The sequence below is a fragment of the Monodelphis domestica genome, chromosome 3 (genome assembly GCF_027887165.1).
Source record: "Monodelphis domestica isolate mMonDom1 chromosome 3, mMonDom1.pri, whole genome shotgun sequence".
In the NCBI taxonomy this organism is placed as follows: domain Eukaryota; kingdom Metazoa; phylum Chordata; class Mammalia; order Didelphimorphia; family Didelphidae; genus Monodelphis; species Monodelphis domestica.
The window spans coordinates 172,741,388-172,758,796 of record NC_077229.1 but is presented as its reverse complement, the minus strand read 5'-3'; the positions used below and the strand labels follow the sequence as shown (position 1 = coordinate 172,758,796).

The 17,409-nt window shown below is 34.8% G+C and overlaps 1 protein-coding gene across 7 annotated transcripts in view; it reads right to left on the bottom strand.

Moving 5' to 3' along the window:
* Positions 1–17,409, bottom strand: part of STK3 (serine/threonine kinase 3) — a 540,259-nt gene that overhangs the window by 190,836 nt on the left and 332,014 nt on the right. For all 7 annotated transcript variants that reach the window (XR_008917553.1, XM_056823277.1, XM_056823275.1 and 4 more), the window contains one exon: positions 14,273–14,410. Coding sequence is in view for 6 of the 7 variants with exons in the window: in XM_056823277.1 (XP_056679255.1) it covers positions 14,273–14,410 (138 nt within the window). In the remaining variant the exon portion in view is untranslated. The remainder of the gene's footprint in view (positions 1–14,272; positions 14,411–17,409) is intronic.

Sequence of the window (17,409 nt, the reverse complement as noted above, 5' to 3'; positions counted from 1 at the left end):
GTAATTAACTGGGCTATTGTCAAATTTGGGGACATTGGTACTTTCTTGAATGTGCATTATCTACTGTATTACTGTTTTATTGAGAAAACCATTTTGTACTCACACATGGTTGACAGTGTGTCACTGATTTTAAACTATATTTTTTACTTTTCAAACTTTTTTTATTATTTTTTCTTGCATGTGCAATGTAGTATCTGACATGGGCACTGTACCCCAGAAACCCATTGTTTCTATTGTCAAGGGAACTCCCTTGTTGTTTTCTAACTATGAGCCTAAAAACACCCAATGACCCCACCTAGGGTCCTGAGATGACTATCTTCCTTTGATAACTCTAGATGGTCAGAAAGATGCACCTTCAGACCACACCTCAATCCTATCAGACATCTGCTTGTCCCCTAAAACTAAGGAATCTTTATGTCCCCAGGCAGATCCCAGTACGATCACCCCACCTCATGCCTGAGTGACTAACTGTTGTGAAGAATGTATAAAATCCCCAGAACTGATGTCGTCTGGGGGAACAGCCTCCATCCATGCTGTCCCCATAGGGGAACAGCCTTTCCTTTCATGCTGTCCTCCCAGGGAACTGCCCCCCATCTTGCTGTTCTACCTTGCTATCCTCCTGGCCACTCTCAACATTACTTTCTAAATTAATAAATCTCTTTTTGTTTTTAAGCTAAGTTTTGGAGTCATTGCATGCTTGCAAAAGGCATCCTTCCCAAACACCAGAGGGTATCCTTTCCATGCCCATAATAGTATCTGAGTTTTATTTTTTTCTCTCCTTTTTGTATTTGAAGCACATGGCAAAAGTATTGAGAAGATTTTTCTTTAAACTCTTTTATTTTGCAGTAATATAAATTTTAAATACATTTGTTCTAATATTAATGCATGCCCAAAAAGCTTTAGACTATAAAATGATGCCATTGATTGTTTAAAAAAAATTATGGGACTTTGCTAAATGATTCTGTCTGATTCCAGGACAAGAGAATATAAAAAGAGCCATTGCATAGTGCTAAAGAAGCACAGAGCATTTGCATAGTGCCTATGGAGCACAAGATGCAAGAGACCAGATCCCAGTGGGATTGATGTAATTTTGAGCCAAGACAAGAGAATTTGAATAGGTTTGGGGTTTGAGGTTGTCACTGTTTTAATATATGTCAGAGGTTGGACTTCCTCTGAGCCACATTCTATCAAGCACCTACTTTTCACTGCCATCCTGGCTCCCATTTTCTTCTGAAATCTAGTCCCTTTTCTTTCTTTCATGGTGTGGCAAACTTTCTATAGTCCTGGCTAATGATTGGGTAAATGCATAATTGCTTAAATCATTTTAATTGGGCCCTGATTCAAGGACCTGTTATGGATTTGTTTTTCCTTAAGATTTTTTTAGACATGAGACTTTTACATTTTGTATTTCATCCACAAGTTAATTTTTCTATTATTTGGATTTTTTTCATGTTTTTGGTTTTCTTTTGCAAATTGATTCATATACCTCATAACTCAGCCATGCATCCCTGAGTGATCCCTGTATTTGTTATTATTCACCTCAGGGGGGAGGGCAAGTTATTGTTGTGAACTTTGATTTAAATTTGAGCAATTTTAGGATAAGAAACTTGCTACCTCCCAGAATCGAGAATGTGCCATGAAGAGAGATGCCTGCAGAGACCACATGCTGTACCAGAAGATCCAGAGTGAACTTTGGGATGTGAATTGAATTATGGGGGGTTGAAATGCCTTTGTTTTCAATGTATATTCTTATGCCAAAGAAGACTGCCTCAAATTGGCTTTTTGTCAACCTAGTAATTATTGGTTTTGTCCTCTTTTCCCTTTTATCCACAAATTATTGCAATTTTTAAGTTGATTATGTTTCATGATCCTTTTGGGGAAACTGGTTTCCCAATAGGATCACAGGATATGTATAAATGGAGGTTTTTGAGCCTTTGGACTTCATTCCCCAAAAGTCCCTTAGTATTTCCCAAACTTCCCTTTTCTTGTGTCCCCACATTTTGTGTGATTATATTTAAGTGGCTGTAACTCCTCCCTCTTCCTCTCTTGGATCTGCGAGAGGGCTGAAGTCAGGCTTTGTTTTAGTTATTATTAGTAAAACTTTATAAAATATAATATTTAGTTATTGATTATTAATTTTAAAATCCACACAAGTGATGCAAGATCTCATGAGAGTTAATGAAATCCCTATGGGAAAGAGGTAAAGAGAAGTGGATTGAATTCAGATGCCCACAATTGTCATGGGGAAGAAGTCACTGGATGCAGCACTTAAGAGACCAGCAGTGATGCTGGAAAGAACAATTTCAGTAGAACAAAGATAGGACAAGAAACTAGGCAGCAGGAGTTTAATAAGTAAATAGGAAAAGTGAAAAACTGAAGCAGCAAGGATGCAATATCCTCTTAAGTTTCTTCATATTTCATTAAGATGGACCTCTGAAGATTCAGAGCTTGGTTCCATCATATCAGGCACAAACAGAAATATTTGGAGAACTTTTACATCTAGATAGTGCAAAACATTCTCTGTGACACTAATAAGTATCTGGGATGAATCAATAGCACAATGCCTGGCACATGGCAAGAACTTAATGTTTGTTGACTGACTGCTGCTGATCCTTGGTGGACTGTTGAGCAGTAATGGGGATGGTCATAGCTGTCAAAAATCTTGTATGATTTAACATATGTATTTCTGCTGATTTAAATACTCATTTGTATTCAAATAAACAGTGGGGTGTTATAGTCTCTATATCTCTCAGTTGTGTAATAGTGAAGATGTTACTTTCAGTAGGAAATTGCCTTCAAAAGCTTATCTGACCACTTTTCATATTTTTATCAAGGACACCTTATATCCATGCATGAGTATTTTATAATATTTGAACAAAAGAATATACTTTCCCTAATCACTACTCAACTCTTAAGCCCCCATTCAATGTCTTCTATCTAAACAACCAGTCATTCAGAATAATATGCTTTTTAACCTTAAACATAACCACTTATTTGATAAGGAAAAATAATATTTTACAAGAAAATGTATAATAAAATAAATCACAATTCATATATAAGCCCATATCACTCTTCCACCAAATGCACTCAACAATTATGGCAATAAATGGGCATACAATTATAGTAAGTTAGCAGGGAAACACAAGAAAGAGTTTGAAAACTCATGTGCTTAGGGTAACTTACAATTCTAGTTTGCAAATTTTAATGTTACTGATCCATTCAACTATATCTACTTTAGACAGAATTGCTCTTCTGCTCACTGCCTGATGATCCTTACAACTCTTCAGATCAGAAAATCCTCTCTTCTGCTTAGGCATAGCCTTTTAAAGGTCTTTCAATTAATCATCCTTCTCAGCATCCTAAAGAATTTCAAATTCTAGGCTCCCGAACTAATCAACCTTCAAGCCTTCCACCTTAAACCATTAGCAACATTATTCTATCACATTTATCTCAGTCCTAAAAATCTTCTCAGTACTGGATCCTGTGAAATGGAAGTACTTCTCTAGATTATTCTACTGACTAACCAGACTTTCTCTACAATGCCACAGAAACCTCTTCATCTTGAAAGCTTACTATATAAATATTGGGATAGGAGAAATTTGGGGAAATGTGACTTTTTAGGTAGAATATAAGTCATAGACGATCAAGTGGCCATTTAAGCCATTGAGAAGAAGGGAAAAAGGCATCATAGTAGCAGCATCAGCAGGCAGTGAAGACATACTAGAAGTCCTTTTTCAATCATATCTCAATCTCCAAATATTTATATGATTTCTCATTTTCTTATGTAATCCAGTTATAAAATCAGTTAGATACAAATTTGTTGACATACCATCAGACTGCAGCTCTTAAGTTCTCAACATGGTAGTCACTCTCTGGTATCCTAGAAATTGTGTTTCTTCACACTCATCTAAAATATTTTTAATAAGTAAAAAATTTCTCTTCTTCTTTACAATACTGAATTGTTCTCACAAAAATTGGGCATCCCTTTACATTGTTAATAAAGAATTCCAAGTCCCCATATCTATATCACAGTTAATTTTCTCTTCAAAACTGTCTAAAATCTCATCTGAAAGCAATTTCTTCATACAGACATGTTAGCAATATTATAATTGCAAAAAGTTTATGGTAGTACTTAATGAAACATTAAAAGCATTAGGCCCTAAAATCATAGCAAAGTTGGGAAGCAAGAAAAGCTAGGTCGGGAAGATGAACTGAGAGAATAAAGCAGTTAAGAAGTGTGAAGATTAAATTGTAATCCCCTGATTGTAAAAATGAAGGTATTTAGCTCTTCCTTTATTGGGAAGATTGAATTGTAATCCACAATCTATTTTTAGATTTTAATCTACAAAAGGTGGTAAAACTCAGTATTTGAAGTAGATCTACCTATGTGAACCACAAAAAAGGCACGAACTAACTACAAAAGGTGTGATCTAACCAAAAAATGTATAATTTAACCAAAGAAAGTGTGAACTAAAGAGTGGGCAGTCCTGGAGAGGAGCTTCTGATGTAATTTGTAGAGGTGAAATTTAGGGGAGGTGACACAAGAGAAAAAGATCTTTAAAAAGAGGACCACAGAGGCCAAAAGGATTCATTCAAAGAAATTTGAGATTCAAGAGATTAGAGCATTCAAGATTCATGATAGAGGGCAGTACAGTCATTCGGAGAAGAGACTGGAAGACAGACACTCAGATTTGGCCGTAGAACTGGACCCCTGGAGAAGCTCGTGCAGGAGACCTCAGACTGCTTTCCTTTTAGATGGTGTGAATTTTAAAAATCTCCATCTTGGTCTAGCACCCAAAAATTGTGCACACCCACACTACACAGGCATGTGCTAGTCAATGACAAATCAGAAATAACTAACTGCCCACTTGGGCTGTCCTAAGCCAAGCTTGAGCCACCATTAGCACTTGTGAGGCACAGGAAGTGACGGAGAAAGCAGCCTCTGGAATTCGCTCACTTCCTGTGGAGAGAGCTAGACGCCAGTTTGTGTGAGGAGCTTGGACAGGGAGGAAGCCTGCAGACAGCTTCCCTTCAGATCGGTCACGTGAGTCAAGGACTGATTCTTTCCACCTTGGCCTTTGGGCCTAAACTCCCTCTGCCTTGGTCAGAGGTTGAGTAACCCCCTTTCCCTTTTCTCTTCTCTCCTCTCCCTCTCCTTTCCCTACTCCCATTGTGATTAAACCTCCATAAACTCCATTCTGACTTGAGTGTTTCATTTTAGGAATTTCATAAGTAAATTCCTTGGCGGCCATTGTTCAATATTATAACAATCTTAAAAAGGTGAAATTTTCACTACAACAATGGTCACTGTTGGTGAGTGAAAGGCTGACTTAGTGACCCTGCCTTTCTGGAGCTATAAACCTCTGAGAAAGGCCCATCATCTTGAGACTCCTTTTCCCTGATTAGGGCCTTAGAATTTCTACCTGAATCTAAGGAAATCAGAGCTCTCTCTCCCTCTCTACCCTTTTCTCACTTCCTTAATATCTTAGACTCTATTGTAAACAAACTACCATAAATTACATTTACTTTGGTAATTCATTTTGGGATTTGGAAATTAAATCCCTGGTGACCACAAATTAAATATAGTTCAGTCCAAAACATAAAAAAAAAATTTAACAGAAGCAAATAATAGATGGTGTATGAAGGAAAGGTGGGGAGGCTTTAGCTAGAGAGTGGAATTTCAATGTTTTAGATCATATTGGTCAGGGATGGTGAAGCTTTTCCCAGTTCGAGTTCCCAGAGAGCAAATTCAAACAGTCTGCAAATTCCAGATTACTAGAGATAGTTGAGGAAGAGAGTGCTTACTTTGGGCCCTCAGACAGAGGGATGGGGCATACAAAAAAAGGTCCTCGGGCTCTGGGAAGAGGAGGAATAGAGCAGCTCCCCAAGTGTGAGCTGTGCACATGTACCACAACTTCAAAAATGAGGAGGTAGGCAGTTTAACTCAGAGAAGTATCAACATCTAAGTATGTACTGTATTGTACTGGCGAATACCTACAATGGAGTACTGACTAATGTCAATGGAATTTTAAGGAATTGTGTGGTTAAATGCTAAAAAAGATTTCTAACACTAAAGTCTCTGAGTATACATATAAGAGGTAGAATAAAAAAGCAAGACCATGAATCATTTTAATGTTAAGTGGCACTTTTTGTTGTTATATGATTGAAGATGAAAATTATTATTTTTATGTTTAGCTTACTTTCTGAAGAGCAAAGGCTAAAAAATATATTTTTAATCCATCTACAAACAATGAATATTTGCTAGATGATTGGGTAGATCAAGCCAATTTAATGAAAGATATATTCTAGTAGATATTTTACAAAATGGAAAAAAGTTGTGCATAAATTTAATTTTCATAAATCAATAAAATTTAAAAACATTTAATAAATCTGTGGTTTAAGAGGAACCTTATAGTGAATTTTTCTGTAAAAAGAAAACATTTTATGAAGAAAATAATTCTTAATTTAAACACTATATAAGTTATAAGTTATAAACAAGCATTTATTAAGTGCCTGTCATATTTTAACCACTGTATTAGAGCTAAGGACACAAAGAGAACAGAAAATGTCTGCCATCAAAAAGCTTACATTTTACAGTTACATTTACAAATAAGCAAATAAATGATATATACAAAATACACAATAATCAGAAGGAGGACATAGAAAGGAGGGATAAGACTTGGGGAATAAGAAAAGATCTATTGAAGGATGTGAAACTTGAAGGGAGCTTGAGGTTTAAAAAAATAGAAATAGCAATGGCTAGAATGAATGAGGAGGGCTAATGTGTAATAACCTTGGAAGATAGTCTGGGATCAGTTTATAAAGAACTTTAAATGTTAAAAAGAAAAGTTCTTATTTATACAGGTTACATACATCTTCTTAAAGCAAGAAATTTCTGTACTCTGGATATAAATGTTTCTGAATACTAAAGAAAAAAGTTTCTAACTAATTATCATGTAACAAACCAAAAACAAGAAACTGAAGGTCAATATATTATTCCAATAGTTAATGTTAAATAATAAAATTTTATCAAATGCAAATAGCAATATCAACATTGTGTCAAGGATGTTTATCCCCTCCCCCTCCTGAGCTTTACCTGTCTATCAAACATTCCTGACTTAGCATAGTTGCACCAGGTTGCATTGGTGTACACTCTGTACGTCAATAAAAGTTAAAAATCAAGGAGAACCGGGGGAGAATTGAAAGAGAGAACAGGGAAGAAAGTCAGGAGGCAAAGAAGGCAGGTGAGGAGGGAAGAAATGAGGAAGAGGCTGGCAGGCTAGGCACCATGCGGTCAGGTTACTTAGAAACAGTTGTCTACCGTTCCAATAAACTTTATAAAATATATATCTGGGTAGAAATATTTCAAGTCTTACAATATATCATCACAATAATCAAACATTTCATTATTTACTCATTTAATTAATTCACTAATTTTAAAGTATTTTCCCATGATTATGTGATTCATGTTTTTCCCTTCCCTTTTCTCTCCCCCATCCTGGAGCCAACTAGCAATTCCACTGGATTATACATGTATTATCACTCAATATGTATTTCCATGTTATTCATTTTTGTAATGAGAGTAATCTTTTCAAAACCAAAACCCCGGATCCTATATTCATTCCAATCATACTTTCTCTAGATGTGGAGAGCATTCTTTCTCATAAATCTCTAGGGATTATTCTGTATCATTGCATTGCTAATAGTAGCAAAGTCGATTACATTTGATCATTGCACAATGTTTCACTTTCTGTATATAATGTTCTTCTGGTTCTGTTCATTCCTCTCTGCAACAGTTCATGGAGGTCTTTCCAGTTCATACAGAAATCAAGCAGTTCATCACTCCTTACAGCACAATAGTATTCTATCACCATCAGATACCACAATTTGTCTAGCCATTCCCCAACTGAGGGACAACCCTTCATCTTCAAAATTTTTTGCCACTACAAAGAGTGTTCTATGAATATTATTATACAAGATTTTTCATTATTTTCTCTTTGGGGTACAAACCCAGTAGTGGTATTGCTGGATCAAAAGGTATGTATTCTTTTAACGTCTTTTGGGCATAATTCCAAATTGCCTTCCAAAATGGTTGGATCAATTCACAACTTCACCAGCAATGAACAAAACATTTTAAAAACAAAAAGGAGTATCATACTAATTTGGGGTTTAAGGAAAAAAATATCTTCAGACTTCTAACATATTTTTGCCAGGAAACACTTAAGTGGAGACACATACATTTATCAACACTCTCTCTCTACCACTAATACAGCGCACAAGCTGCAATCAATGAATCTGTCCACATTTTTGCCCTAATCCCAGTCAGATGCTTGTATGTAAATACAGTCTAAATCAAGTTAAATTTTATTAGCCTGAAAATGTCAATGTGTAAACTAAGTAGTTACTTATAGCCTTAGTTGATCCTCTGAGTTAGTGATATCTTTCCCTTCTCAAATTTTCCTAGAACATTTTGTCTACTTTCCTTTGACTCTTTTACTCCCTTTCTTGTATTATGCTTACATGCCTCCTTCTTATTGCACAAGTGGCCCAAGTGGCCCCTTGACTCCAGCATTCATCTTTTTAGTCCAAGTTCTTCTGACAATGTTCCTTAATTTGCATCCACCTAACACTACAAAGAAAGAATATTACAGATGCCCCACTGGGCAGTAAAAAGGTACATAGTAGAAATAACTAGGCTGAAATATATTATCAGCAGTGACATATGCAAGAAGTGTCATAAAAGATATCAATCAGGAAATGGATCATTAGGACAAAAAAAAAAGATGTTCTGGTCAAGTAACATTAGCAAAGGATAACAAAATGCCTGAGTAAAACACAGGTACCCCAAATAAGGCACCCTTGGTGATAATGACCATAACAGGATGGTCTATTTCTGATGTTTATTATTATTTCTGTTGGTACTTCCAAAGAAAATTCTTATTTTATGACCATAATACATTCATGGGAGACACTCTTGGAGAAGAGCATTAAAGGATATATCCTGTTCTACCAAACCAATTTTTAAAACATTATCAGCAAATAAATATAACAATCCTCTATTTTCCACATGCTTCAGTGAGCTTCATGACCATGAAAATGTGATCTGCAGAAAATCATTTGTGAAAACCTACAAATTCCTTCTTATGTTTTCAGCAATGCTTAACTTTGATATATATATATATATATATAGATAGATATAGATATAGATATAGATAGATATATTTCATTCATTCTCATAAAGATTTTATAGCTATCTTTCCACTGCTCTTTTTAGCCACTCTTAATTGCTTTGTCCAGAGGAGGAAAATCACAGTTCACTCACAGCATGGTTAGCATGAAGTGATATAGTAAGAGGGGAAAGTCATTCTTCCCTTGCTATTATTCTTTTTTAACATGGCTCTGAGAAATGGTCCTGGTGGTGTTTGTTTCTGTTCTGTGTGGTTTGTCCTCCACAGTTTCAGGTGGCAGACCTGATACCCAAAGTGTGAATCATGATGACCTTGGAGTAAGGAGGAAAAGCAAACCTAGTCAGTCTAGCATAGAAGCCTTAGGAAGCCAGGGTGCCTAGAATTTGAGGTCAAGAGAAGTTTTGGACTTAGAATTGTGACTGTACTTTATAATATGGTTATGGTATGACTTTGGCCTCTCCAGAGACTATGGTGGTACAGGGAGAAAGGAGGTTATGTCTTTCATGTGTTGGGAGGATAAATTTATACATTTGTGATTTGCATGAAAAAGTAAATATTTCTATGAAAAAGCAAAAAAAATACTTTATTGATATCAGTGTGTATGTATAATAATTTCTGACATCCATAATTACCTTCTTCAGTGTAATATCATCTGTGATTATTTCTAATTAAGTATCTTCACTTTTCAGACATCTTGAGAATTTATTATTAAATTAAATTAAATATTATTATATTTAAAGTTTTGAAACTTTTGAAACTGCGTGTCTCCAACTTAGCTTTCTTTTCGGTATCCATCAGTTTTTTCTTTTCCTTGTCATTTATACTTCCATATGTAAGGGAGAATGAATGCAAGATTATATCTATGGCTGGATAAAACACTGGAGTAAGACTGTAGATTTCACAAACTAATAAAAATTAAATTGTGAAATTGTGGGAGTACTTATATCAAATATTTGAATGAAGAGAAATGGGAATGATTTATAATCAGTTATCAATTGTTTTATGTTACTTGGTCTTTGAAGTTTGCTTTCAATTATTTCAAAATTAATGGCTGGAGTCTTTTTTTTGCATTATTAATTATTTTAAATATGAAATCCATAAAATTTAAGTTCTTTGTAAATTTATGATGTGCTTAAAAAAGTGCATTGATTGTAATAGCTGGCATTACTCAGTAAGCCTTAGAAATAGATCAAAGAAGTTGGAATATCACTTCTTTCTGGATAGGAGAAATAAGACATTAAAATTAAGTCTTTAAAAGAACTTTAATTAATTGGAAAGACAGCTAAAAAAAGATAATCAAGTCCATTAAATTCTTCCAATTATGATTCCTCATTGATTTTCTGAGGAATTGGCTAGTGGAAAAATAAAATTATACACAATGCCATATATATGGTTGCTTGATGAACTTCCCCCTTAGAGTGCTAGCTCTTTGAGAGCATGGACTCCCTTCTTCATATTCTAGCATTTAACATAGTACCTGGCATGTTGTAATCATTTAATAAAAGCTTATTGATTAATTTTTTTAAATGGACAATTCTAGAAGGCATTTGTTAAAATCCAAAGATACTCTGTGATTACAACATGACAATAAAACAGTCAATAGCATGCTGAGCTTAAAATCAGGAAAATCTAGGTTCAAATTCTCCCCTTGACACTTAATTTGCTCTGTCCATAAAAAAGTCACTCTCACCTTATTTCAGTCTACAAATAAGGATAAACACATCTGTACTCTGCTTCCTAAGGATGCTATGAAGAGCAAATAAAATAATGTATATAAAATGCTTTGAAAATAATAGATACATAGCATAAGCATTATAACTAGAAAAGACACTTCTTAACAGATCTAAATTCTTTCAAGAAAGTTCATAAGTACCATGACTGAGGCTCAGAAAAATGAAATAATGTATCTTACATTACATATCCAGTAAGTAATGGACCTAGGATATAAATTCAGGTCTTCTAACTCTTACTCTGCATATTACAGAACCTCTAACAACAAAACAAATTCTACCAACTCATTGATTTTCTGTGCAAGGAAGATGGCTGAGCTATCCTATTCAGTTGCAGCTCCTTTAAATCATATTATTTCTTGTAAAATGAAAATGTCAATATTGATGTAATTAACTTCTTCCAGGAGAATATGTCCAACACTGGAGAGATAGAGACCTCAAAGAGTTAATTTGATATTTCCTTCTGCCCCCTTTGCTGCACAGTCATTTGTTGACATGGAGGAGTGTGAATCTTAAAACTGCTCACTCTACCTTAGAACATTTGGTTAAGGCTATTCCCTTATTGTAACAAATGGAGGTATTTGATCAGGAATGTGTGTGCGAACTTTTAAAATTACTCCACCCTGCTCAGACAAGTGCCTTAGGGGAAGATAAAGTTGTAAACTCCTTAGTGAACAATGAAAAGTCCCCAACTCATACTTAGAGTGAAGCAAAAACCCTTAAGCTAGTTCTGTTTTTAGATCTAATACAAAAGGGTGCTAAGTACCTATAAAGGTTAAATTAATCACTAAAATGTCAAGCAACTTACAAAGGGCAAGCTCAGCAAGAGGTGTGAAGTTTTAGTTTACTCAGGGAAGGTGATAACAAAGGAAGATGTGAATTAAGAATGGACAGTCCTATGGAAAGTCTACTGTGATTGGTAGATGTGAAAATTTAGGGGAGGTGACATAAGAGAAATTTCTCTTTAAAAGTAGCTGGTCTCTCTGAACAGTTAGTTGAGTTTGGAAGCTGAATTGGAGAGTCTCTCTGAACACTTGAGTTTTGCTTTGAACAACCTTGTGGTGAGTGATTAAAGACTGACTAGTCTCTCTTAAAGCTCAGGCGTAGGCCCTTTCCTACTATTTCCTCATACTCTGTCTCTCTCCCTTTCCTTAATTCCTTCATTTGTATTAATTAAAATCTCCATAAAACCCAGCTGACTTGGGTATTTTCATATTTGGGAATTTTCCCATGGCGACCACTTATTTTTGATTTAAATCAAGACACTAAAAATTATCTTTACAGTTTTGGCAATTCACTGTCTTGAAAACCATATTTTTGCGGTCACAGGAGGGTTGTACAGGACTAAGAACAACTTTCTACCTTGGGCTGTTACATGGCCAAAGGATTAACTACCCTGTTCCTATTTTATGCATAATGAGCTTCTCTTCTGTCTTCCATTGGGCTGGTCCTAAAAGAGATTACACAGTCTGTCACCAAAGATGTGACAGATACCCTTTCAGCTTCAAACGTAATATATCAGATCTTGAACTATTCTGGAACAGCTTTCATAACTCAGGCACCTTTCTATAAGAGGCATCAGGACAGGACTTTGCAATGATTATACTTCCATGTCATAATGCTATTCAATTCAACTAGCATTTTTCTTTTAATCCTTGCCTTCCGCCTTGGAATCAATATTGTGTATTGGTTCTAAGGCAAAAGAGTGGTAAGGGCTAGGCAATGGGGGTCAAGTGACTTGCCCAAAGTCACACAGCTAGAAAGTGTCTGAGTCCAGATTTGAACCCAGGACCTGCTGTCTCTGGGCCTGGCTCTCAATCCAATGAGCTACCCAACTGCCCCCATTAACCAGCATTTATTAAGTATCTATTAAGTGCCAAATACTATATGAGGTAATGGGGGCATAAAGACAAAACCCTCAAAATATACTTGCCCTCAAAGAGTTTTTATTCTTTTGAAGGAAACAATATGTTTACCCACATATTGTATACATATACATGTGATATATGTATATAAATTAAGTAAAAGATATATGCAAAGTAATTTCCAGAAGGAAATCACATGTCTAATATGAAGAATGTTTCATTCTATTTGTCAACAATGGAATGTGAATTAAAGTGGACATAGTAGAAGGTAGAGTAGGAATGTAAGAGGAATGAGTATAAAGGAACAGAGAGTCTTATGCAGAAAAAGAAACTACCCTATGAACCAGAATTCCTAGGATACTGACTACAAATAAGTTGTAGGTTGTTATGTGCTTCACCATAGACCTTGAAAATACAGGACAATTACAAAAGACAAAATAGTCCAGCATGACTGGAACACAATGCAAGCAGAAGGAAGTAATTTGAAATAAGACTGAAATGTTGGGTCCCATTAGGCCATCTCAGTATCTGAATGCCAAGCAAAGAAGCATGAACTTTACTTGACATAAAATTGGAAGCCACTAAAGATTTCTGGGAAGTAGAATGACAGGATCATATCTGCATGTATAAAAATTTACTCAGACATCAAGGATAAAATGAACATAAAATATCAAGGAGAGAGTGAATTAAAAGAATGAATGAAAGATGGGAAGATTCATAAAGCAGCTAAAAAGTGACAAATAAGTTTTAAAATTGAATTTATTGACCTAGAGAAAAATAAAATCCTTGGTTTTTTTGTTTTTTAATTTTAATGGGACACATTTATCGTAAGCTCAATGGTTCTTGTCATGTCTGTTGGGAAAATAAAGTAGAAATAAAAAATATGTATGTCCATTGTGACTAAGATGGCCTGAAAGATTCAGGTGAAATTCAAGTACTTTTCAGCAAAAAAATCTTGTTACCCTAAATGCAAAGTTTCTTGCTATCTTCTTTAGGTAATCTTAAGACTACATTTTTGCATCACCTCACATTCTTTTCAAAGAGTTCAAAATATCTTCTCTACATATTATATATTCTAATAAAAAACTGAAGAGGAGAGGGTAACAGAGTATACTTGCAGAAAAATGTTAGGAACAGTAACAATGTGGGCAATATGTGGACAAAGCAAAAGGGCTCAGTTTCTGAATAGAAAATCCGTTGAAAAATTTGTTTCAAAAGAACATTGAAGTAGTTAACTGAATATTAAAGTAGGTAGCTAACTTTTTGTGATTGTAAAAGCTGGGATGGAAAAGAAAATTGGAATAAAAAGACAAAATACAGAAGAGCAGAAAATACTTAAGGATAAGCTGCTATAATCTATTCATTTTGGGTGATTTAACTCGTACTAATAATGTCTCTTGAATTGTGAAACTCACAGCAGCCTTGGCTAAAAGCCAAGAAACTGAAAGGCAAGAACAAAGTGACCTCCATGAGCAGTATAAGTACTGACCTGCAAAAGCTGTGTTGCTGTGGCTCTCTGCTCAGGATTCTTCACTAAGCACTTCTTGACAAAATCATTGAACTCATCAGTCCAAAATTCTGGCTTCCGGAATGTTGGTGGTGGATTTGTGGGAATCATAAAAATAGCCTAGTAAAAAAATAAAAAACCCAAATCAACAGGTGAAAAAAATCTGCCCCCAAATCAGAAGAGCACAGTCAAATAAACAAATCTTATCCACCTTAGTTATCAGACTCTCAATCTGAAGAACACATTTTAACTGGTCTAAGATTTCCAGTAAGATTTAGATACAGGAAACAAGTCCATCTGCTACCAATGTAGCCACTTCCCATTAAATTTCCTCTATTTAAACTGTACCTCATTGAGCACATCATTCTTTATTTTACCTATTACTATTGATCAGTTTCTAGAGAAGATTTTTCATTTCTGAGCCTCAATAAACTAAGAGTACTTCTTGGTTAAACATATGCTTTTTAAATTCTGCTGTCAAAATCCAGATCTACTTCCCACCTCTTAATTATATGTATATTCATCAGTTATGTAAATGCATAGCAGCCCAAAAGGCCAACAGCAATCTAATTTTCTTCAATGATCACAAACATTGTAGGAGATTAAGATTTATTTACCATTTTTTTTACCATTTTACCATATTTACCATTATGATTTAAAATAAAATTTGACCAGAAAGTCTTTTTAATATTCTAAAATATTTTCATTTTCCTCCATGTTTAGATTCTTCCCAATGCAGCAAGAAGAACCTCCCTTAAGCAGAACCTCTTGTATTAGGGGCTCCTTACTTAAATTCAAATTTTTCTGCCTGGCATCATACTCTTCCAACCATATTTTACTTTATTTTATTTTTTTAAATAAACCTTTACTGTCTTTCTTGGAACCAATACATAGTATTGTATTGTAAGTAAGTAAGTAAGGCAGAAGAGTGGTAAGGGCTAGGCAATAGGGGCTAAGTGACTTGCCCAGGGTCACACAGCTGGGAAGTGTCTGAAGCCAGATTTGAACCTAGGACCTCCCGTCTCTAGGTCTGGCTCTCAATCCACTGAGCTTTCCAGCTGCCCCCACCAACCATATTTTAGAATAGCTCCCTCCCCATCTTTTCTATTCTTGGCCAAATGGGGCTGCTCTCTGACATAAAACATCACCTATGCTTACCTTCCTATGTATCTTTTTTCTCTATTTCTGGAAACGTCTTTCTTTTCTTCCTCATTGAATTTCTACTGTTTAAAATACAACTTAAAGGTCGTTTTTTCTACAAATACTTTCTTGGATTGGCTCCCACCCCTGACTAATAATGTATCTCTTTGCATCTCATCTAGATCTTTCCTCTGTAGAATGTAATATATATGTATATATATACATATTTATATATACACATATATATATATATCAGATAATTTTGTATATTATGGTGATCTGTGTGACATTTCTCCTGTTAGTCTATAAGCTCCACAGTGGCTAATATTTAAATTTTTTTCTCTTCCCCTGGAGCCTAACATAGTTTTATATAGTAGGTACTTAACAAATATCTATTATTATTCTGTTAAAAATCATAATTAGCTAGGGGGCAGCTGGGTGGCTGAGTTGATTGAGAGCCAGCCTAGAGACAGGAGATCCTTGGTTCAAATCTGGCCTCAGACACTTCCGTGTGGCCCTGGACAAATCACTTAACCCCCATTGCTGAGTCTTTACCATTCTTCTGCCTTGGAACCAACATATAATATTGACTCCAAGACAGAAGGTAAGAGTTTAAAAAAATCACAATTAGCATTTTAACAAATTATAAAACTTCAATATTTTACTAAACACATCTTAGAATAATGGAAAAAATGGACAAAAAGATTAACTCAATGAAGCAAAAGGAAGAGGCAAAAGAAAGCACCTTGTAACCATTCTGGTTCATAGCTCAAATTCCAGCAATAATTTTTAACATAATTTTTCTAAGAATCAGGAGAAGTTGCCAGATCAATAATTTCACATAGAAATTTTCCATTTTTCAATTACTTTTTTCTAGAAGCAGCAGCATTAAATGTAAAAAGCCATTTCGTAGGGACCCATCTAGTCATACATAGAGCATTTGTGAGTCTCATTTTTCTTATCAGCAAATTAAAAGGTTATATTGGATTATTTCTTATATCCCTTTCTCCAGATTTCTAATATTTTATTCAACTTTCTGGGTTGATAGAGCCAGTTATTATTCTTATTAAAAATAATACCTCTTCTGAAGAAATGAGTATAAAAATACAGTACATGGATCTTTCTCATAACATAAAATCTGTGATTACAAGTTGAACCTTGAAGATAATTGTATAATTTGTTGCATATAATTGATGTATTATTGAAAAAATTTTGGCTAACAGTTTTTAAATACAAATAAGATTTTTAAAGGCATAAAAGATCATAAATGATTTGGTGGGGGATACTTTTGTAAAAAAAAATATATTTTGTAAGTCAAAATTTTCAATTAAAGTAAGGCTTACTGGTAATATAGTGACCTCAATCTTAATGGAAAGGAGGAGTTTATTTCAACACAAAGACTAATGAACATAGGCTGTTTCTCACAGGTCTAAAGATAATCTATTTTAACTAATGGGTAAGAATGATCAATAATCAATTTAATAAGTGACATTAATAGGGAATTTAAGAGTTTTTAAAGTCTGTTCTCTTGATAGTTTATATGCCATCTTGTAATTTTATTTATTCTAATGATTTACTTATCAAATCTTTTCTTTATACATAGTGTTTCTAAACATATAAGAGGTCAAATGCCTATGATACATAAGCTAGCCTTTGAAGTTTTATTTGATGACATGACATTTTTAACTCAGTGGTCATAATTAGGTCTGAATGGATGGAATGACAAGAGTTTTAGATTTATATGGATGTGTACATACAGATACCAGCTAACTGAGAATCAGGTGGAATGCAAACAAAGGCTTCTTGAAGACTGAGGTTGAGTAACAGAATTGTATGTTGCGTGACCTCTTCTACAGCAACTGTGGCTAGACTAGGAATTTCTAACAGCTCTCCAGCAGGGGGAGAAGCTGGCTGCTCCTTTTTCTACTTGGCCTTTCACCAAGTTCTTTGTGTCCTTTACTCCTTTAATATACAAACAT